Genomic DNA, 23,383 nt, shown 5'->3' with positions numbered 1-23,383 from the left:
ATTGTTTAAAAAATTGAACACACTAATAGTTAGAATTATCACTTGAATAATACTATTTAATTGTCCCTTGTAGGTTGATGTGCCTACTCCAGAACAAGCTCAAACCGCTCAGATGGTTAGAAGGAAACTCCCGTATAGCATGAGAAGGGTTCAAGTACCCACCCAGTGCATGGAATGCACCATGGGAATGGCCTCTTCATAGCAAAACATGTTCCACCAACATCTGAGGTTGGATCCTCAACAGGAAGAGCATCTGGTGTTCCAAGGAGGGGTGGCATCATGAGGTTCTATCATCAGAATTTAATGATCCCCACATCAACTGGACAAGTTTGCCAATATCTTGCACTTGCATTGGTTGTTGTGCAATGTATTCATCATGTGAAATTATGTTAGCCAGTCACTCATCCTCACTGCGCTTGCAATTTCAGCAATCCAAGAGTGGTGGTAGTGGAGGGTTTCAACATCCACATATTGGCCAATCAAACAGTCAGGTAACAATGCTAATGTTGTATATTGTTATAGTATCTTCTAGCTCTAACCAAATTCATTTCGATACTATAATATGTGGACTTAGCAATATCATTGAATTTTTGTAGGTTGAAGGTCAAAGCAACCAAGAATTGAGATATTCACAGCCATATTGAGTGACAAACCATTGATTTTTTTTTTATTATATAGAGCAGCAGAAACTTAGATGACAATGTGCATTACCAAGTTATGACCTTTTTTTTTTGTTCCGTGTATATGATCAACACACCAAGTGCATGAACCATGTTCAAGTAGATGAGGATGGTAGGTGATGGATGGGAATTTGGCCCGACCTCGTGACAAGGAGGCACGTGGACGTGACTCGGCGTAAACGACAACTCGGCATAAACAGATCGACACGTGGGTGTGATAGCGCAGGTGACAACTCAGCAAGTACCAGCTCGCCACAGAGCAAGCTTGAGTACGCTGACATCCTGAGCCGAAGTTACTTTGGGCTAAGATCATCTCAGTTCGCAAACTGAACAACAGTGCCTACTAGTTCGCGTCAACCCAACCCAAGCGAATGAATCACCTCGAAGACGACTTGGCCCAGACAATACTACCTCGACACAGCACCGATAGCTCGCCATCGGTTAGCTTGCTGCAAGGCAACTCATTATCAGGTAGCCCGATGTCTCGCGGGAAGCTCCCTGCCTGGAAAAACCGTACCTGCCAACTCTGAGGACTACACTCATGCCCCTCACCTGGCGGCGCCGTGCCTATCAATCTTGAAGGTTGTCCCCTGACTGGCAGCGTCGTGCCTGCCAAGCCTGAAGGTTGTTCCCTGCCTAGCGGGCCCGTACCTTACAACGGTTGCATTAGCCCACCTGCTCCTCCGTTCTAGTAAGGATGGTCAGTCACTCCGAAACGTTACCTAACAATGGATCCCGCTGCAGCAGGGATTTGTGATCAGCCCCACCAAATCTGTCAAGGCACCAGTATATAAAGGCTCTACCTCCCCTAAGGGGAAGAGGTATCGCGCAATCACCATTCTCTAGCTCTCTCATTTTCTTGCAACCTTATCTTTCTAGCTCACAACTAAGTACTAACTTAAGCATCGGAGTATTCTCGCCGAGTGAACCACCCCGGGCTCCTTAACTCTCTTCATGCAGGTCTCTTTCACCTGTCGCCAGCTAAGAGCAAAATCACTTCCAGCTAGGAGTGGTCAGATTGTGCATCATCAATTGGCGTCGTCTGTGGGAAACTTTCGAAAAGCCTTCTTTATCAATCAACCATCGGCATTAATGGCATCTTCTAGTGACGCCGGGCAGAACAACGAAATGAACACCTCCGGGGGGCAACTTCAGGCCCCCACCGTGCGTATCGGCCAATTTACCATGCCTCTTGGCACTCTCGGGGTCCCCACACTGAACCTACCCTAGGTAGCTGAGGTGGTGAACGCCCCACTTCCCTCTACGGTGAATGCTACCTTTACTGAACCCTCCGTGGTTCCTCCCGCGGTGGGGCAAAATCAGCTGAGTGACCTAGTACAGTGCATACGGGCCATGCAGGCCCAAATGCAGCAAGTCCAACAGCTTCAGAACTACCAACAGCAAGTCTTGCATCATTTCTACCAGCAGCAGTTCCCAATGCTGTAGCAGAATCGACAGCTAGCTCCACCGCGATGCCCAATCATGCCATAGAACCAGCAGCCACTCAATCCCCGCCGGAATAGCCGCCATCCTCGCCAAGGGGAGACCTCTCAAGCATCATCCCGTAGCAAGAGAGAACAAATAGCTCCCACCACCTCGCGGCAACAAGGCAAAACAGAAAGCACTCACCCCACGAAAGCCGTAGCACTTTCTGGAGCAATGCTATCATTAATGTTACTTTTGATAAGTAACAATGATAAAAAAAGTACTACTAATACGAAAAGCCATAAAACCCCTCCACTTATAGTCTATGCATAACACACCCTGGTTATAAAAAATCATAATACCAAACTGTATGAAACAACCTCATAGCTATCTTCCAGAACCAAGCGGACCAAGGCCAAGAAGACACAACCACTTGAAAATTTATTTTAGTTAGCTCAAAGGTTCACCATGCGAGGGATGTTGTTGGGCCTATCGCTATCCGAGGTCAAATTCTTTTCCACTTTCTTAGTGAGTTCATCCAACCTGTAACAGTATCGATATGTTGTAGGAGGAGTCTTAATATAGCATGAACTGTCGAATGTGGATAGACAAAGTTTTCATTAATTTGTCTAGGTGTGCCAGTTTTCATGAAAATCAAAACCAACCAACCAAAATGATAAGATGCAACAAAATTCAACTAAACAATAGACCACCAACAGGGTTTGAATTCAACATTAATTTGTCTGAGTACCAACACACTAGTGCATCAGATTATGCATCTTTGATTCTCAGATTTTTTATACAACCCAACAATTTATCACAAAATTTAGACATTCTATCAAAGTTATCCTTCTTTGACTGGGCAACTGCTTCAACCTCATCTAGTGGATCTTTAGAAGGCCCTGCCCCATCTCCTTTGATGGTTACACTCTGTTGAACTTGTGGTCTCCCTGGTATCCATGTAAAGAACTTACACCCACCTGCATCCTACAAAAAGTAATGTGGTTTAAGCAATTGAATATTTAACAAAAGTGCACAAACAAATACATCTTATTTGGGGCTTTGCGCAAACCCAAAATCGTCTCCCTTATGCACCGAGCCATTTAGATGTGAAGACCCTGCAAACCCCATTTCCACACGGACAACTCCTTATCTCATCCTTCCAATAGAAGAAATTACATCTTCTATAACAGTCAAACTACAACAATAACCAAGAATTTGTGTTACATGAAACATTAACAAACTACAACAATAACAAAGATTTTGTATAATGTATGTAGTAGTGACAACCGTAGAACTCTCATCCATCATTCTCAGCCTTCCCATTCTGCGCCACAAGTATACACTCTCCCCCACCATGACAAGTACACATTCTCAACGCGAGTGCAGGCATGCTACGCTAGGATTGGGTTGTGCGTGTGTCGTGGTCAGGCATTTCATCGAACATCTGCAAGTCCATTTCCTCCTTCCTCCTTATTTCTTCCTACTTTCTACTTCTTACTCCTTTCCATCCTAACCCAAAATAGTCCTATCATCGTCCTACTCCTTTTCCAAGCCAAGAGGTCTAATTAGACGACCCTCCTTCCTCCTTTCTTCCCTCCTGAACCTTTCGCCTCCCTCTATTCACCTCTTTGCACAAGAGGTCTGATCAGACGACCCTCCTTCCTCCTTTCCTCCCTCATGAACCTTCTGTCTCCCTCTGTTCACCTCTTTGCACAAGAAGTCTGACCAGACAACCGTCGCTCCTGATAGTCTAAATCTACACCAAACCAGACCACCATATCAACTTTTTTCTTCATGTGGGAGAGTCCAAGTCAAATGGGTATTTTCGACCTGTAAGGGTAAAATGGGTATTATGTAATATTAAATAAAACATGTGAAGTCACATGTATATGGGTTTTGACGGAGAATTAATGGTAAGGGTACACTTAGTTAATTGTCAGAAATATTAAGGGTACACTTAGTCAATTTTCAAACAGTAAGGGTACACCTAGTCAATTAGCTAAACCATAAGGGTAGTTTAATAAATTTACCCATATTTTTTTATAGTTTTTATGAAGTAATACATTAACCATTTGTACTTTTGCCCTACTCAAGGTTCAAACATTACTATTAATATCGTGAAAATACATATTGAAAGAACTCATTCCTATAAGAGCTTAAGGTGCCATTTGATAACTCTGAAGTCTGATGTATGAAAAGTCAAAAATCTATTTTCAAGTCTCAAGTCTAAAATGGGATTAGATATGCTTTTCTTATTTTTCATATCCTCTAAAAATAAAAGAATGTTTGTGTTGGAGTGTTTTCAGACCAACAAATAACTATTTATTTACTATTTTTCCCCTATAAATAGGTTGTTGAGGTCTTTTTCCACTTTGAATTTGCTACCCGCAAGTTGTTACCACATTCCTACCCATAGAACACCATCTGTATTAGGAACATCTTTCCATGAATGACAAAGGAGATATTAATTCCCAATGTGCAGTTGTAATTTCCCATGGGTAAGGGATGTAAGAACAACTTGTGGTTAGTAGATCCATCAAGTTCCAAACATCACAAAACACCATCATCACCGTCAATGCCTACAATGCTTGTTGGAAAGAAGTCACGACACAGATGATAATAGTGGAAGACAATGTTTTCTTGATCACTTCTATTATTAATGAGGAAAGAATTCAAATTGGGTTTAAAAAAGGGACAACATAGGTCATTTTAAAAAGTTTTAGGGGCATTTATGACTTTGGCCAAGCTCTAAGACACATCTAATTGCACTAAGTCACTTGGGTGTCTTACCATTTTATCTTATTGAAGTTTGTGTTTAGACCTAAACATAAGCAAGTCACATGTCTAAAATGTAAAATTTTCAAATATCTATAAAGTGTTATCAAACACCACCTAAATCTCTTTTTAATGCTTCCATAGCATATTTTAAGGTTCCACTCCCCCAAACCATGCAACGTTTTTTAAGACATTCATATTCATATTAGTGTTGTTATATGATAACTACGAAAAATATCATGGTTCTTCATCTTTTCACTTAGTCAAATGCCTCACATCACAAGGATCTTTAGAAACATTTCTAATACTCATCTCTTGTATAGAATTCTATTGCAATACAATTCTGATGTTTTATACATGAGTACCAATAAAACCAATTTTTGTAATTTAGCAAATGCTAGTGTGTGAAAACAATATTCATTAAAATGAATTGTAACCCCCCCCCCCCCCCCCATTTACATGTGTCCCATTTTATGACCTCATCCCCCATGAGGAGGTTGAGGTTTCTCACTTTTTCATGTGAAAAAGTTACATTTCCACACAATAGTAGGATCCACTATGGCAAACTCTTGTGCTTTATCACCACAAAAAAGGGAAAAAGATTGAGAATTCCTATAGATGGTGCTAGCTAGTTTGCCGTTAAGGTTGCATTTGTTCGTGAGGTAAATGCAAAAGTCCATCGATGTAAAGATGCTTCAGCTTGACATGTCAGTGCAAAAGGCAAACTAGTAGGTTACATATTTTACACTCTTTTGCGTTTGGAAGAAGAGTGTAAAACATCAATGTATTTCTTGTATGCATTAGGAATTAATAACGGTGTAAAACTATACACAATTTTTATAACGATCATTAACGCCATTCACAAGCAATATTTTGTAAGTTGTAACCCAATTTTGCCTAGTAAAAGCTTTGTGCACGTCAGATACAACCTTTTTTGGGATGCTAATTTATAATAAAATACTAACTTTATTTAGTTTACAACAAAAAAAAAAAATCAACTCAGCCATGTCAAGGCAGCATACATGATGGCTAATAAAGAGCTCTATAGTAATTTATGCTGGAAAATTAGCAAACGTAGAGAGAGTTCTTCAATAGATCCTTGGGTTTATACTATCCCAAGTGGTATTCCTACTCTAAATAGATGGAACATGGAAGATAAGCATCACCAACCTAATAAAGGAAACTTGCTTGACAAGTGACACTTGGCATAGGGAAGTAGTGATTGGGTTCATGGATGGAGTTCAGACAATTTTATTGATTCACTAATGCCTATGAAGAAAATAATAGGTTGAGAGCCTGAGAGAAAGTTTATAGGTGGCAAAGTCTTTTATATCAGAGCTTAAGCTGGAAGTAAGTTGTCCTCTATATCAAAGCTTAATATAGACAAATAAAAAAAAAACTTCCAAGTTAAAGGTTATAAAAAATGTTTTGTGGTTATCATAGATATTATTACCTGAAGATAGAAATGGTCACTATTATTTATCATACAATATTCTTGTCTTTTGTAAACTCAAAGCTATATTACACCTGGATGTTGGTTCATGCTATCTTTCCAAGGAGTTGGAATCATTTGCCTATGAATTAATCTTAATGGCCTTCATCCCCTTCATGTGCAACTCTTCTACAAGTCAATTTAGTTATAGTTTCATTCTAGAAAATTATTAATATCATCATGTCATCCATGATTTGAGCTATCCATTTAAACATCTAATTTCTAACATCGGCATTTTCTATGCTTCAATGTTGATGTAGTTCTTCACAAATTCTTGTATAGTAGTGACTTCCTTAGTTTCTCTTCAATGACACATGATGATATATATATTCTGTAGACTTGGAAGGTTAGATAACATGTATATATGGTTTCAGATCAACCTAGCCTGATGATTCAGTATGCTTAACTTTAAAAACATGGGCTTTTAGCCTCAAGTAAAAGAAAGATCTAAAATTACTATGTTGTCATACACAACTTATATATACACCCATGCTTAATAGACTTTAGAAATTGACTATTTTGTCTTAGGTGCTGAAGCACAAAAGTTTGTCCAACAACTTGCTAATGAGGTTGCTTCAGGAGAAGAGACAAATGCATGCCTCAAGTGTCACGACAAGGACTTCAAGTTTCTTCACCTAGACTTAGAGGCATTGCAATGCATTTTGTAGTAGACAAGGAACACTAGAAAAAAAATTTGTACTAAATACGCTTTTGGGTGGGAAGAGCTGCTATAAAAGAGATTGGAGCTGTGAGGATGTAGAGTCATGACAACCTGAGCATACAGATAATGGATACTAAGGCAATGGAAACAAAACAAAACCATATCCTAAAAGGCAATTAGAATTCAATTTAAACAAAACGAAAAACATGTTATATGTAATTCATTTTCAAATTATATTTGATATCAGGAAACGACCGATTGTTCAAAAAATAAACACTTGCAAAAGGAAAAACAAGCAAATAAAATGCAAATACATGGAATGACATGGGATCACTAACAACATATCCATGGTTCAGTATAAGTTGCAACTATGCCAGGTCAAACAAAATTAAGGACTTTGGGAGAACTTTATGGGGTTTTGAGATTACATGTTTAGAATGAATAATGCCGATTCCACCAAATCATATGAGGGTTGTGGATGTAAATCTAATTGGCAATGAGGCCTAACTCTACTAACTTGTTACAAAAAAAAAGAGTGTCAACTAATGCAATAATTAATTACATATGGAATGTCCTATCTAAATTTTATGATTGTTGGAAAAGGATAGTGGTGGTTGGTAGTAGCAATATCTATGAAGTTGGAAGGGTATGATACTAGAAGAAATTTGATAATTTGAAAATCAACAGAAGTCTCTTCTCTCTCTCTCTCTCTCTATCTATTTTCCTCTTCATCTTATTCTTTTCTTTTGTTACCAAGTTTTTTCCCCTAGAGTTGGTTGTTTCCTTTTTTGAAACACAGCTATTGTTATTTGTGATCCTTATATAAGAAATAAAAGCAGAAAATTGGTAGAGAACAAAAGAGAAAATAGTAGAAGAGAATAAGAGAATGAAGAAGAAATATCTTTAATCCCCTCTAATTGTGAGAACCAATGTGAGCCCTCCAACCCCCTCCATTCCCTCCTACTTTTATTTGTACCCAAAAAACAGGGGCAACTGGTTGTCCTTAGAAATGGAAGAGAAGGGGACTTTTTATGCATCAAAGCTAAAGTAGGTCAACCCATCAAATTGGTTATAGGATGAAACAAGACCTCTAGATCTGTTGAATACAATCACCATTTCAATAAAAACTTATATAGAGCAAAGGAGTACTATAAATTTATATTTAACAAACTTATTGGCTAAGTACAAAATAGATCAATGGACTATAAATCTAGACCTAACAAACTTACACAGATCGGCTGAATACAAACATAATTGGAATAAAAACTATAAACCTAAATCAAAGTAAAAAAAAAAAAAACACCACAACTAGCAAAGGAGAAGGACTACAAACCCATATCAAAGTAAAACAACTTTTATTGAGATCCCATTGAATAAAACATTCAGATCTATGAAATACAAGAGATAATAAAAACACTACAACCGAAAAAAAAAAACGCAGATCTATACCAATGGCAAACATATAGATTGGTATTCTGGAATAGCAAAGATACTTTGCTCATCGTGAAATAAATACCACGAGATGCCTTGACCAATGGACCTTCCTCTGTTGTAGGAAGAATGCGCCCAAACCTGGCAAAGGAGAAGACATGGTGAGAGAAAGAGAGAGAGAGAGAGAGAGAGGGGGGGGGGAGTGGAAAGAGAGAAGAAGAGAGGGTCGGCTGGAGTTTGTAACCACGATGGAAGTTGGAACTCGATGGTAATGAAGTAGGAGCAATTCTTCAGTGGAGGTGAAGAAGTTGAAAGAGACATTATTACCTTTCATTTTTTTACACCGATGGAGAGTTTCAACAACTCTTACATTGATTTTTTCAATGTAAAAATTACATTGATTTTCGATGTAAAAGTATATTTAAATGGTGAATTACATCGATAATGGGTCTTAGTTTACATCCCACCCAAATGCATACAAAATACATCCCACCCAAATCCATAAAAACTGGATTTTACACCGCTTCCAAACGCAACCTAAAGTCTTTAGCTGATTGTAGTGGAATCAAATTCCACCTTTATTAAAGTTGAGGGTTAGGGGTTTTGAAGGAGGGTTGGAGGTAAATTACAGAGATCCTTGTATCATGATACCATTTTCCTTATTTATAAAGCTTATTTATTGGTTGCCACTTTCTTTGTAAAATATAGATATTATATGAAAAAACACCAAAAAAAATCGAAGAATATGGAAAAAAATACAACAAAAAGGGAACTTATAGAAATCTGATAAAAATACAACAAAAATGGAAAATAAACAAAAACTAAAAAATTAGAGGAACATAAAGTACAACAAAAAATGAAGTGTAGCATATGGAGGATCAAGAAAGTACAAAAAGATAGAAAACTATAAAAGATTAAATTACAAAAAAAAAGGAAATTGAAGAAAAATACAACAAAGACAATGAGGAAAATGTAGAAAGCAAGAGAAAACAGAAAATGGAAAATTGTGGGGAATATAACAAAGGAAAAGAATTACAATAAAAAAGGAAATGTAGAAAACAATAAAAAATGCAAAAAAAAAAACTGAAAATACACAAAGGTTGTGCATCACATAGGTTCCAACTATTAATATCCATAAAGCTGAACATGGAAAAAAGTCCCTAAATCTTTTATGGTCAAAATATTTTTTCAGTTATTAATTTCATTGTCTTTATAACACAAGTATTTATTTATTTATTTTCATTTCTTTTGATGTAAATGGCATGAAAGACAATTATTTTGGTTGTAAATGGAGTGGAGATATAACTCCAAATATTTTAGTTTAAAAAATTTTCCTCCATTTTTTTTTGAAACCAATGCAACCTTAAGTGGTATTTAGTCTTCAGATGTAACAAGATTTTGAATTTGATTATGAGTCATCACTCTCATTATGCCTTCATTCCCCATTGCTCTTTCTCTATCAAGCTTTGTGTGTGTGCAAGAGAGATAAAGAGGGCACCTACTCTGCATGAATCTACAATGAAAATAGAAGATTAGAGATAATGGCAAGTAGAAAACAAACAAGGAACAAGGGATGAAAGCCGACTTTGGTGGCCATTTCCTCCCTCTCCTTTGCAATATCTTGTATGAGATTTGAGATTTAGGCTTGGCTTGTAAGAGGTACAAATACAAATATATAGAGTACAAAACCTTGTATGTTGTATTATATTTTTGTATGTATTTAAGTGTACATATTTGTATTTATTCTCTTTCCAAACTAAGCCTTAGGAATGATGATCTAAGGTTAACCCATATGAAGTAAAGAAAAAAGGTCAACCCATATGTGAGTTTTGGACTTCTATTACTTGATCCCAAAATAATTGTTTTGCAATAAGGCCCCCCTTACTTTTAGATTCCAACATTTTGCCCTCCAAGCTCTTAGTATTAGCATTTTACTTTGTTGTAAATCTGATAGCATGGGGTCTATCAGATTACATCATCTTTTGATATTTATTGTTGTTAGTTTATAGAAATTTGAATGGGAAATTTAATCATTTTACTTTGTTAAAAATCTGATAGCATGGGGTCTATCTATAAATTAAATGGTAAATTGTAGATTAGTACCCTATACATTGCAGCTAGTCTCATTTTAGTACTTGAACTTCAAAATGTGCCACTATAGCATCTAAAGTCTTGAAAATTGTCGATTTAGTCCAAAATTGTTAATCAATATTAAACATGTGAAAGGACACAAATACCCTTTAAATAGGTAAGAGAAACATAATTGTGAAAATGGCTATTATAGCCATATTTAAATCTCTTTTCGTTATGAATGAGCACCATTGTTCACTTTATGCCATAACCTTTTTTGCTGGAGAACCAATGCTTTCCATTAAAAAAAAAAAAAAGCTACACAAAAACATCACTAGAAAAGATGACATCATTGCTAGAGAAGACAGATTTAGACTGTTGTTATTGTAATCCATTTTTTAGTTATTCAATCCATAATAAAGGGGGTTTAGATTGCTAATATTGTCAAAGAGGACAAGTAATTCTTGTCATCAACGAGGAAGACAAATTGCTAATGATGGATACTTAATTGGAAGTTTTCAATAATTAAAGTACCATATTGACACCTTTTATAGTTTAGATACTAAAGTGAGAATAGACACAAAGTATAGTTACTAATATGCAATTTATGAAAAATTAAGCATGTGTATGGAAGCGTGGCTGTTTTTTCAATAAACTCTATCACATACGTGCCACTTCAGCATTTCCCCTCTCATGCTCTTCCCTATGCATTGAGAATAGCAAAAGGTGATTTCAATTTCTGTGTACACGCCATTTAGTGAAGTTATTTTTCAAAGCTTCTCCTACCGTGTTAGGCATTTTTTCATTGTTATGCTGATGTGGTGCCTAATGGCACCTAATTGTCATAAACAATTTCAATTATTACCTTTCTCAGTTTTGCAAGCAAATAAAGTAGGAATGAAAAAATGCCATCAGTTCTAAACACATAGGGCATGTTTGGAACCATTTATCACCTCAGCACCATACCAGGCGGGATCAATGTTTTTTGGCTTAAAACTCACTATTTGGTACGCGTGTTAATTAAAAAAACGCAAATAAACATTTATGCATTTATTTGTATTGGTTTTCATGAAAATAGCCGTTAACGCCTGGGCGTTTCATGAAACGATGAGTTGACATGGATCCGATGTGGCTACTAACATGTCATCCAGAGGTGGTGATCCGGTGCAACCTGGATTTACCATTCTAAAGGTGGATATCTTCTTCCTCACTTCAATGACCTAAGTGCTAAAGCACTAAAGAGAAGTCTTTCGCCGCCTCAGAGGAGAACACCCAGGAGACCTCAGTCTAGCGACGATCGGAGAGAGGATTCTTCGCTGGAGGGAGGAGCAGCTACCGCCAGTATGGTCTTCATTTTCTCCCTATTGTCTCTCTAATTTCTCTTTGTATTCTGTTTTCTCCCAACTTTCGGCAACATCTCTGTTTTCTTTGAATCAAAGCTAGTGTTGTCGCAGCTGAAGATTTAGAGAGAGAGGGAAATAGTGTTTCTCGTATCTTTGGTTTATATCTCTGATTTGCTATCGGTTTGTTCTCTGAGATCTATTTTCATCTGTTATTATTTTCTATTTTTCTTCCGTATGTGTTTGACAAGACAAACCCCTTTCTCTTTATTGCTAGAAGCAATTTGACGAATGACTATTACCCTTTGGTTCTGGATAAGTTGGATTCTTCCTCTTGATGGAAGTTTCCTTCAGATTTTTACTGTTACAGCCGTTTCATAAATCTTTTGGCCTGCTTTACAGTATATACACCTTTGTCCTCCCCACCTGTTATCATTCCTATCATCTTTAAGCTCTACCCAACCGGGATTCCAAGCAAAGCAAAATTAAGATAGCAGGGTTTTTTTTTTTTCAGTTTTTGTTGGTATTACCACCATTTTCTACCGCAGCCAGAGGCGATTGATTTCTTATAAGGTAACCTGCTATTTATTTGTAACCCTGTGTTTTCTGTAATTGTTTTTCGTTTTCTGCTGCTATTTGAATGTAGCCTTCCCAAATTAATTCCTTTGTTGTTTCTTCTTTAAACTGGTATCTTTCTTTAGCAATTTGGATAGGCACTTGAACACCCATTTGTTATAATCAATTTCTAATGCACTTTATACTGTAATTAATGTTTTTATTTTTCAAAAATTCCCCCTTCTCCTTCTATTTGAGGAAAACTAGGGTACTCATTTCTTAGTGTTTGTAGACTTTGTTCATTAGTTTTTCCTCTAACTATGAAAACCTTACTGGTATCTTGAATAATCACTTCCTAAAACTCTCATTTATCTGCATGTAATGCTTGTTTTAACTCACTAATTTCCTCCTCTTTTATTGTCTGTACTAACTTCTAAGTTATTATTTACGAACATCATTTTACTTGTAGATTAATTCTTTTGTAGTTGTTCAGTGTTACATGACAAAAATCATTTATTTCAGTAACGAACTCAAGTGGAAGCATTCAGCCCCAACATTCTGGACCCCTTGAGAACTTGCCTCACGAAATGACTCCCTACCATTGTTAATCAGGAAAGAAGCACCTGCCTTGACACATTCGTCGCACCAAACTCCCCCCCCCCCCCAAGAATTCCAAGTCGCTCGTGTTGTTTCTGCTAGGCTTATTTTCTGAAATGTTACAGATTTGAGGACAGGGGATAGCATGAAGCAAATTCTCTACTAGAGATGAGCTACCAAGACCATAATACTAACAAAGAGAGAGAATATCAACAAGGCTCACCCTAATGACTAGAAAACAAGAAGAAACCGATCCACAAACCATAAATACTAACATAAGTAGGAGATTCAATATGCACAATTGCATTGGATGGGTTGATGAACACTTGAACCAATGATTAAAGAAGAGGAGAAGATGGAAAACTACAAGGAAAAGACAGCAAAGCCTAAGCAATTAAGCAACTAGAAAACAGATGCTCAAAGCATATATTGGAGCAATAGAAATGACATCCTTCCCCCCTTCTTTGAATAAAAGTAACAAAGATTTGAGTTAATAAAAAAGAGGACTGTATGAAAGGTGTCCTCACTGTCCAAAACCTAGGTCTTCCCAAGAAAGGCACCCAATCCACTAAGACCCATTTGGAGAGGAATATTGGTTGCTCAAAGGGTTGGGAAAGAATTGTTTGTATCTGAAAGTTTTGGTAGGGTCGCGGGGGGTCCTTGGGCCTTGTTCTATTTGAATGATATCTTATTCTTTTGTCTTTTTTGAAAAAAAAAAGTAAAAGGATTATTATAAAGCAAGGGTATAACCCCCAAAGATTACACAAAAAGCCCCTTCAAAGAGAAAGGGCTGTTCAGAATTGTAGCCCACGAAAACAACACCACCTCGGATGGAACACCTGAATTCCAAATCCACTTCCAAGGAACGTTGTTTGAACTTGAGCTGATAAAACAAAGAATATAACTAGAATTCCCAAGCAGAACGGCTATGACAATTTTGACTACTTTTATTTTCTAATTTGACATGAGTTTCTCCACTTTGAATTATTGTATAATTCGGAATTGTTCTTGTTTGGTTCTTGGCTGTACTCTAAACATTATTTAGGCTTAACTTTGCCATTTGACTTCAAAAAAAAGTTGACCAATCATGTTAACAAACACTGCCTTGAGAGTAGATGTAGATTGTATTGGGTTATAGGACATCACGAGGAGGATTTTATTTAGATGCAAGAGTTTAATTAGATAGGGTTGCATATGTATTTTTGTATACAGGGTTGCTATTTAGGATGTCTTCACAAGCAGACGAAGGGGATGGGTCCAAAACTGGGGTAGAAAGTGCGGCATGGTCGGACATGGAAGAGTAGATGCTTATAAGGTTGATGGTAGATATGGTAAGGGCCAATAACAGGCCCACAGGTACATTCAACACAGATGGGTTGGAATTACATCAGGACCAAATTTAATGAGATTCATAGGAAGTCCTACCATCTTCATCAATTCAAAAACAAGTTCCATGCATTTAAGAAGAGACGATCGGAATATCTATCTCTTATTAACCACACTGGCTTCGCAATGGATCCACTGACGATGATGCCCACGGCCAATGAAGAAGTGTGGGATGAGTTCTGTAAAGTAGGTATTATTCGATTTGATTCATTTCACATATGGATGTAGTGGTTAATGTTGATTTTGTGTGTATATTTGTAGAGTAATAGATGGGCTAAGAAGTATTGAACGAAGGTTTATTATCACTGGGATGACTTGCATTATATCTTTGAGGGGACACATGCAACCGGTGAACACAGATATAGTAATGCTGAAGACTCAGACACTGTGATTGAGCAATCACAACGTGTGATTGTAGATGAGCATGGCACACCGTATACAGGTGTGATTGTAGATGAGCATGGCACACCGTATACGTGTGATTGTAGATGAGCATGGCACACCGTTGGCGACGATGAGCATGGCACACCGTATACAGGTAAATCTGAAGCTAGTCCGGACATTGTAGATGCTGGCGGAAATGCCACAACTCCACAAGGGGGAGACAAGCACAAAAGAGTTGGCAACCCCCCTTCATCTATGAAGAAAGGAAAGAAGATTTATTTGCCTCCGTCTTGAGAAAGCCCTTGGTACTTGGGCAGAGGCTAGTAAGCTAAAGTATGAGATGCAGAGGAGCGCATGGAGAGGGAACACATGGAGATGGAACGCATGGAGGCACGTGAGGACATTGGAACCTTGGAGACATGCATACAGATGCTTAATGACGTGTTCCGGGTCCACGTCTTATCCCCTGCTTGCTTTGTCAAGGCAACAAAGTTGTTTCAAGAGGACCACTGGACGCGGACATTCATTGCAATGGATCCAAATTTGAGAGCTACTTGGCTTAATGCCTTGGCTGATGATGAGAGCCGAGAAATGAGTTGCTTTGATTAGCTTTATTAGTTCACATGTCTTTGTTTGTTGTTTTAAGATGAAAAAACTTCGTATTGTCATATTACTTGGATTGTGATGCCATCTTTGTTTTTTTTTAGTGGTTTTGATGAACTTTTATTACATGGAATGCTTGATGCATTATGGATTGCTTTTTTTGGTAGTAATATATTGCTTTGATTCATGATTTGCTTCATGCTTTATATTGGTTTATGGATCTTATGGTGTAGCAATGCCTACTCGTAGTGGTCGTGAAACTAGGGTTGAAACTAGCTCATCATGGGATGAGGATGAATTGATAGTCAACACGATTGTTATCCCATTATTAATAGAGACATATGCACCGAGATTAACTAAGCAACCTTGCCGCATCTCATCCCTGACCAGACACAATTATATGTGGCAATAAATACTAAATGACCTTGAAAACCCATATAGGTGCTATGAGTCATTTAGGATGGAACGCCATGTGTTCAAAAACTTTGCTGACTTGCTTAGGGATAGGGGTCTTCTAAAAAACACAAGACGGACCACAGTTGAGGAGTCTCTTGCAATGTTCCTACTCACCATAAGCTAAAACGATAAAAACCGTGCAATGGCCGAGCAATTTCAACATTCAACATGGATCATTAACACTCACATAAAGAAGGTTGTTAGAGCAATACGCAAGTTAGGGAAGGAAGGAGCTCATTACTCCACCATCCTTCACAAAGACACCAGCACACATCAGAAGATCGGATAGATACTTTCCTATGTTTAAGGTAATTGAATTAGCATATATATGCTCATGCCAAATCTTATTATACCAATGGAGTAAGTGAATGGTGTTATCTATATCTAGGATTGTGTGGGGGCTATAGATGGCACCCATGTCTCAGCATGTGTACCATGTGACAAGCAAATCCCATTCAGAGGCAGGAAGAAGGTTTGCACATCAAATGTATTGACCTTATGTGACTTTGACATGATGTTCAGATTTGTATACACTGATTGGGAGGGGTTGGCTCATGATTCTAGGATACTTGCAGAAGCTATTGTTAGGCCAAATGTCCACTTCCCAGTACCTCCCCCAGGTGAGACTATTCCATCATCATATTTACTACATTTATTAGTAGAATTCATTGTAATAGCTATTTTCTTCGTTACGTGCATGCAGGGAAATACTACATTGTTGATTCTAGCTTTGCCAGTGCACCCGACTATCTTACACCGTACTCAGGTCGGCCCTATCACTTGAGTGAATTTCATGGGCAATGGGGTAGATTTAGAACCAAGGAAGACCTATTCAACTATACACACTCATCTCTACGAAATGTAATAGAGCGATGTTTTGGTGTACTAAAGGGTAAATTCCCAATACTGAAGAACATGCCACGCTATGATCTGTCATTGCAACCATTCATAGTTATGGCATGCTTCATTACTTATAACTTCACCAAGAGAGAGGCATGCGAGGATGTACATCTAAACATATGGGCCGATGAACAAATGATCAATAATGAAGATGATGAAGCAAATGGTGGTGATGGTGGGCACGATGGTGAACATGCTTCTACTAGCAACTCTGAAATCACCTTAGTATAGGATCAAATTGCCAATAAACTATGGGAGAAATATCAGATGACACAATATCATGTTTGCCGTCTAGTGTAGATTGTGTTCAACTTGTTTTTATTTTGTACATGTATTATACATTGGTTTACTTTCATAACATGCCATTAGCTTACATTGCAGAACATGTGCACATTGCTATTGTTAATTCCATTTTTATGTTACCATTAGAATATTCATGATACTTGTTTTTACAATTGCCTTATAAAATTATATGCAGATACTAATGACAGAAGTTAGAGGAAGGCCTTTTGAAGCGTTCCCACAGACGGTGCTAAATGATGCAGCACAATCTGGGCACTCTTAGCTGGCTGAGAGTTGGCTCCTAGCAGTGATGGACGACACCTGAGAGGAAGAAGAAGGTGAAGGGTTCCCTGGGAGCTCTTCTAGAGGGAACACTCCGATGGCTAAGTTAGAACTCTGGGGAAAACTCAAAGAAAATACAGAGAGTTAAGAGTGCTGAAAGTGCTAGCTTCAATACCTTCGCTTTGTGAGGGTTGGAGTCTTTTTATACCGGAGCTCGGTCACATCAGGTGTAACCTTCGCTTCGTGAAAGTTGTAGGCTACTGCTACTGGCTGCTACTGCAAGGTACGGACTTCGACAGACATGCCATGCTTTTTAGAGACGGCAGGCAGAACGCCGCCTGGCAAGTGATCCGAGCACTAGCACTGGATCCGGTAGGTACGGATGTTAGGCAAATCTCCCTGCAATCTGCCGAGCTACCGTACACCAAACTACCTGGGGCAGATTTGTCTTGCACCGAGGTGTCGAGGTACACCGAGGTGGCCACATTGGAGGTGAGCCTTAAGCAAATTCGAACAGGAATCTTGACGGTGTTGCCCCGAGGTGTTTCTCCCTCGGGACACTTAGCCAAAAGCCGGGGTGCAGGGAGCGCTTGGGGCCCCTTAGGAGGGAGCTCGGGTCCCAAGAGGAGCTCGGGCCTTGAGAGGAGTTCGGGAGATCCCACACTTGGTGGGAGTCAAGGTTGGTCGGGCGCTAGTCCCCGGCGAGTCGCTTAACCCGCCAAGCGGCCAATGTTGGACTCGGCGGGTCCCTCTTGTCGAGTCACGGTTGTGTTGTTAGGCTGAGCTGTTCGTCGATCCAGGTCACGCACAAGTGTCCCTATGCTACGAGGTCGGGCCAAATCACCCTCCATCAATTGCCTCCCACTCCCCGTGCTAGGGGTGCTGACCCAGCGTAGGGAGTTCACGGTGCACTGGGTGGATTTGGCTCGACACTTATGCCACCCTATCGGGCAACCCATTGGCCAGACCGATCTGGCGCTCAGTTCACTCGAAAGGAAAAACCCGGGCTGTGTACAACTCACGCGCGGACGTCACGCTATCTGAACTTCGCGGACGCCAAAAAACGCGCTAAATTGATTTCACCTCGTGAGCCTCGCAACCGATTTTCTTGAGAACCGTCAGATTGCTTTGATCTTGACCGTTGGTGCCCGGGCCTAGCAGCTATAAATAGTGGGGGACCCTGGTCATTTTCTTCCACCACTAAGTATCCTTCGTCTAGCTTGAGCTCGCGTTTGAAGTCTTCAGCTCGGGTCTTCTAACTCGTCCAGTTCTAGTTCGGTTGCGTTTTTTCTCGGTGAGTCCCCGAGCCCCCCTTTCTCCTTTTTCAGTTCATTTCGTTCAATGTCTAGCGGGGATAGTCTCTCAAACGAGCCCGAGGTGGGTACCTCGGGTCAGGGTGACCCTGCTGTTGTCCAGCCTTCCCACGAGGCACGGGTGACCTCGGGTAGGCTGGCGTCCACCTCCCACCGAGGTCGGGTGTGAGATCAGTTCGGTCCGTCCACTATGACGCTGGAGAGACTTCAGCACCTCATCCAACACTTCAACCTACCTCAGGAATACTTATATAGTCTTCCTACTAGCAACTTCCCTTGGGAGCACGGTCTGGATGAGATCGTGATCTTTAGGGAGCAACTCGTCGGTGGGCATCGTCTCCCTCTTCACCCCCTTATCCCCGAGGTGTTGAGACGCTTTAACGTCACGTTGGACCAGCTCCACCCAAACTCTATTTGAAACGTGGTCGGGACTATCTCCCTTTGTTTCAAATACAACCTTCCCTTAGATATAGATATCCTTTGTTCTATTTTGTCAATAAAGAAGAGCGCCTTGGGCATTCTCCCCGAGCACAGGCGGACCTACTATCTGTCACCTCGCCCGAGCTTCAAATTGTTACATAAATTCCCAAGCAAGGTCCCGGCCTGGAAGCGAGACTACTTTGTAGTCTCAGAGCAGCACGGGGTGGCCCTTCCTTACTAGCTGGAGGGTGGCTACTCAAGACCCCGACATTACTCTCAACGGGAAGACGAGGGAAACATTCCGCTCATGGGCTCAGGTTGAGTTTGATCACAAAGATTACATCGCCGAAGAGAAGCTCATTCAGGTCGGTTTGAGCCCGGGTAGGTCTATTTTTACCTTAGCGTCTTGCTTAATCAGCTAAGTGTTTTCGAGCTTACTGACGCCGAGCTCTATTGTAGGTCCCATGGAGGAAGAGAGGATTACCGGTCAGAGGTCCTTCGCCAAATGAAGAAGAGGAAGAAGCAAGCCGCCAAGAAGGCGCGCATAGAGCCCCCAAGTACCCCCACCCCTGAGCCCGACCTCCCACAGGTTCTTTCTTCGGGGCCCGAGCACCCACAGGCTCCCATCTCGGAGCCCGAGCTCCCTAATGCCCCTCCAGTGATTGATTTGGAGGGGGACTTACCATCTCAGGGGCCTATGGTGGCGGCAGAGCCGGTCGTTGAGCCAGCTGGGGCTGCTGCCGAAGTTCCTAATCCCACCGAGGCTGCTGCTGAGGCTTCCGAAGAATCGGCTCATCATGCTGCTGAGACGACGGTGTCCAGCTTGGGGAGCCAGGAGGAGGAGGAGAGCATCCTGATCCCCCAGTGTAGCCTCCAAAAAAGTAAAGGGGCTGTCTACCCCGCAGGGGTTACAGACTGGGCCGATCTCACCCCTGGTCAACTCGGGGCCCGTGCTGCAACCCACGCTATGGTGGTGAGTTCACACTCTAAGAATCATCATTTCCTCATTCTTTCGTTCTTTTCTCTTTGGTACTGACCGACCTCCTTTTGCCAGGTGAACACCGCCGTGCACTCGTTGACCCTTCTTCAGTCTGACAAATATCTGAAGTGGGCTTTGGCTGCTGAGGAGTCATCTCGCGTAGCTCATACTGATCTGAGGGCAACTCGGTGTAAGATCCATCAGTTGGAAGGTGGCGCTGCAGCTCAGAAGAGCTTCATTGAAGTTCTACTATCAGAGAAGGAGGAGCTAGCCCGCGAGAGGGACAGGCTGAAGGCTGAGGTGGACGGGCTCAGAGCAGGCCAGGAGGCCTTAAAGCTTGAGGTGGAGAGCCTCAAGGCGGGTCATGAGGCTTCACAGCTCGAGGTGCAGAAACTTTAGGAAGCCAAGGGGGCCCTAGAGCACGAGGTGGAGTACCTCAAAGCTGATATTAAGGAGAAGATTGAGATCTTCGATCAAGCTTTTGGGGAGACGAAGGCCCAAGCCGTCATCGACTACGTCAAATCATCTAGGTTTGACGACGTAATGTCGTAGGTCTACCGTAGGGGGTTTAAGCTCAGCAAGTGGTTGATAAGGCATACATACCCCGACCTCGACACAAGTGCCATCACCACCTGGAGGATCACAGACGACATGGCCCACTAGTCCATGGATGACCCAGACTCCAAAGAGGAGGGTGGCGATGAGGAGGCTGGTGCTACCGACCTGGCTAACACCCTCGAAGAGGCTCCGAGTGAAGTCGACAAGCCTTCGAAGTAGTTGTGTGCTCCTTGTACTCTGGGCCTGCGAGCTCAGTTTTACTTTCTCTTTTTCTTGATCCTTTGTACTGAGGTTTTCGTAATGGAAGCACGTATTATGTAATGAAAGTACATATTTTGCCAAGTGTTTGTGTAATTCTCTTCTACCGAAGTGTTTGTCTTATCCCGAGCTATCGAGCTAGCAAGTTTAGTTCTTGAGGTGGGCGTCCCTTTACCGCTGTCACCCCGAACTGTTTCTCTGTACTTAGTAGGGGTGACCATAAGATTTTACAACATACGCCGAGGGGGACATAGTAAGGCGCGTGCCCGACCTGTCTACTTGGCTACTTAGGTTGGTGTTTACCCCTATCAGCGTATACCGAGGTAGGCTAAGCGTCAGGGAGTTCGTACCCGTGACGCCTTTTGTCCTTGGCATACTAAGCCTATGCTGGCGAGACGGTTAAGTCATGCATAGCGCCGAGGTCTTCAGTTAGCTCGGCGCGTTGGCCCTTAGGCTAGAGGGAGCGACTCGTGGTCTACTCAGTTCGGTGATATATGGGTAATATTGTCTTAGGTTGACAATATTCCACGCTCGAGGTACTTGTCTCCCTTCTAGGGTCTCGAGCTTGTACGTTCCTTTCCCGAGCACTCGCTCGGTAGGGTCCTTCCCAGTTCGGCCTAAGCTTGCCAACACTGGGCTCAGGTACCATAACTTTATGGAGTACCAGGTCACCGACGCGGAGGTTCCGCTTCTTGACCCTAGCGTTATAGTATCGAGCTACCTTCTGCTGGTAAGCCGCGGTCCTAATGTATGCGAGGTCCCTTACTTCATCAAGTCGGTCAAGGTTGGTGCGTAGCTCGTCCTCGTTCACCTTGTCATCATACGCTTCCAGCCGCAGTGAAGGGACTTCGATCTCGGCTGGGATGACTGCTTCGGTGGCGTATGTAAGGTTGAAGGGGGTTTCGCCTGTGGCGGTTTATTCTATGGTTCGGTAAGCCCATAGAACGTTGGGCAGCTCGTCCGCCCATAGTCCTTTAGCTCGGTCTAGGCGTGCCTTTAACCCGCGGAGAATGGCTCTATTCGTGACCTCTGCCTAACCGTTTGCTTAAGGGTGTGCGACTGAAGTGAAGTTTTGTCGGATTCCCATGTCTTGGCACCAGTTCTGGAATTTAATGTCCTCGAACTGCTTGCCATTGTCGGAAATTAATACCCGAGGTAACCCGAAGCGGCACACTATGTTCTTTCAAAAGAAGTTCTGGACGTTTCGGGTTGTGATTGTTGTGAGAGGCTCAGCTTCGATCCACTTTGTGAAATAGTCAACTGCCTCCACTAGGAACCTTCTTTGTCCTGTTGCTGGTGGGAATGGCCCGAGTAAGTTAATCCCCCACTGTGCGAATGGCCACGGGCTAGTGAGGTATTTTAGGTCAGCAGCAGGCCGGTGATGGATGTTGGCGTGCTTCTGACACTTGTCGCATGTTTTGACGAGTTCGGTTGCATCTGCCTTCATCGTTGGCTAGTAATACCCTTGTCGTAGTGCTTTCTGAGCGAGGGCTCTACCCCCCAGGTGTCCACCGCATAGACCCTCATGAGTATTGCGGAGGACGAGCTCGGCTTCAGAGGGTCGCAGGCAGTGCAGGTAGGGGAGCGTGTAGGATCTTCGGTACAGCCGTCCGTCTATCATGACGTATTTGGCTGCCTGACGCTCTACCCTCCTGGCGGCATTACGGTCTACAGGGAGGGCCCCTTGTAGCAGGAAGCTCATGAGCAGATCAATCCAGCTCGACTCTGCTTGAATGACGGGAGCGACCTCCTCTGCCCCCCTGAGAATGCTAGGCCGAGGCAAGTTTTCTATATACACAGTCCTCATGGTGTTATCTCCCGTGGTAGCTAACTGTGATAGGGCATCGGCCTCAGCGTTCTCTGATCTCGGGATTTGCTGGATGAAGTGTGACCAGAAGTTGAGCAGAGCCCCTCTTACTTTGGCTAAGTATGCTACCATGGTTGGCTCACGAGCTTCGTACTCACCCAGAACCTGATTGACCACGAGCTGGGAGTCACTGCAGACGACGATGTGCTTGGCTTTCACTTCCTTTGCCAGATCCAGCCCGGCCAGCAGCGCCTTGTACTCTGCTTCGTTGTTGGATGCTGTGAACTCAAAGCGTAGTGCGTACTCCAGTTTCACACCGCTTGGCCCGTACAGAACGATCCTAGCTCCGCTGCCCTGCTAATTTGACGAGCCATCTATGTGAAGGATCCAGGGTTCTTCATCCCAGTTCCGGCTTGGCCTAACTAGGAGAGATGCCACGCTGGTTGCTACTTCACGGCGCTCGAGTTCAAGCAGTCTGGGAACTCCAAGCTCTCCCGTATTGGGGGCCTCGTGTTCCACCGGCCTGGGGACTTCGGAGCTAAAGGTGCATTCTGCGATAAAATCTGCCAAGGCTTAGGCCTTGATAGAAGTTCACGGTTTATACTGGAGTTCATACTCGCTGAGCTCGATGGCCCACTTTGTCAACCTTCCCGAGACCTCGGGTTTGAGCAAAACTTGCCTCAAATGTTTGTTTGTAAGGACAACGATGGTGTGAGCTTGGAAGTA

The 23,383-nt window shown here is 41.8% G+C and overlaps 1 protein-coding gene and 2 long non-coding RNA genes across 5 annotated transcripts; 2 read left to right on the top strand and 1 right to left on the bottom strand.

The window, feature by feature from the left end:
* Nucleotides 1–2,797: 2,797 nt before the first annotated feature.
* On the bottom strand, nt 2,798–8,827 carry LOC148791160 (uncharacterized). Its single transcript, XR_016077252.1, has 2 exons — nt 8,486–8,827; nt 2,798–3,092 (listed from the first exon to the last, which is right to left on the bottom strand). It is a non-coding gene; the product is annotated as an uncharacterized LOC148791160 (long non-coding RNA).
* Nucleotides 8,828–11,662: 2,835 nt separating this feature from the next.
* LOC104606883 (uncharacterized) lies at nt 11,663–16,261 on the top strand. Of its 3 annotated transcripts, none has more exons than XR_016077526.1 (4): nt 11,663–11,878; nt 12,392–12,450; nt 12,955–14,601; nt 14,677–15,589. It is a non-coding gene; the product is annotated as an uncharacterized LOC104606883 (long non-coding RNA). The 3 variants fall into 3 exon arrangements; XR_002023196.2 differs by lacking the exon at nt 12,392–12,450 and adding an exon at nt 16,247–16,261 and having other exon boundaries at nt 11,692–11,878; nt 14,242–14,601; nt 14,677–16,166; XR_016077525.1 differs by lacking the exon at nt 12,392–12,450 and having other exon boundaries at nt 11,666–11,878.
* Nucleotides 16,262–19,560: 3,299 nt separating this feature from the next.
* LOC104606882 (uncharacterized) lies at nt 19,561–20,934 on the top strand. Its single transcript, XM_010272295.3, has 2 exons — nt 19,561–20,028; nt 20,110–20,934. Exons 1-2 carry the CDS (start codon nt 19,561–19,563, stop codon nt 20,431–20,433), a joined length of 792 nt encoding a protein of 263 aa, XP_010270597.1. The 3' UTR covers nt 20,434–20,934.
* Nucleotides 20,935–23,383: the final 2,449 nt, after the last annotated feature.

The sequence above is a fragment of the Nelumbo nucifera genome, chromosome 6 (assembly GCF_055504915.1).
Source record: "Nelumbo nucifera cultivar China Antique chromosome 6, China Antique-T2T, whole genome shotgun sequence".
Lineage (NCBI taxonomy): Eukaryota > Viridiplantae > Streptophyta > Magnoliopsida > Proteales > Nelumbonaceae > Nelumbo > Nelumbo nucifera.
This window is presented reverse-complemented; position numbering and strand designations above follow the sequence as displayed.

Excerpts from the sequence above, each read along its gene's own strand:
- LOC104606882 (XM_010272295.3), top strand. The coding sequence starts at position 19,561 with ATGAAGAAGAGGAAGAAGCAAGCCGCCAAGAAGGCGCGCATAGAGCCC. Across the intron at positions 20,029-20,109 it reads CTGCAACCCACGCTATGGTG|GTGAACACCGCCGTGCACTC; the intron begins GTGAGTTCACAC and ends TCCTTTTGCCAG.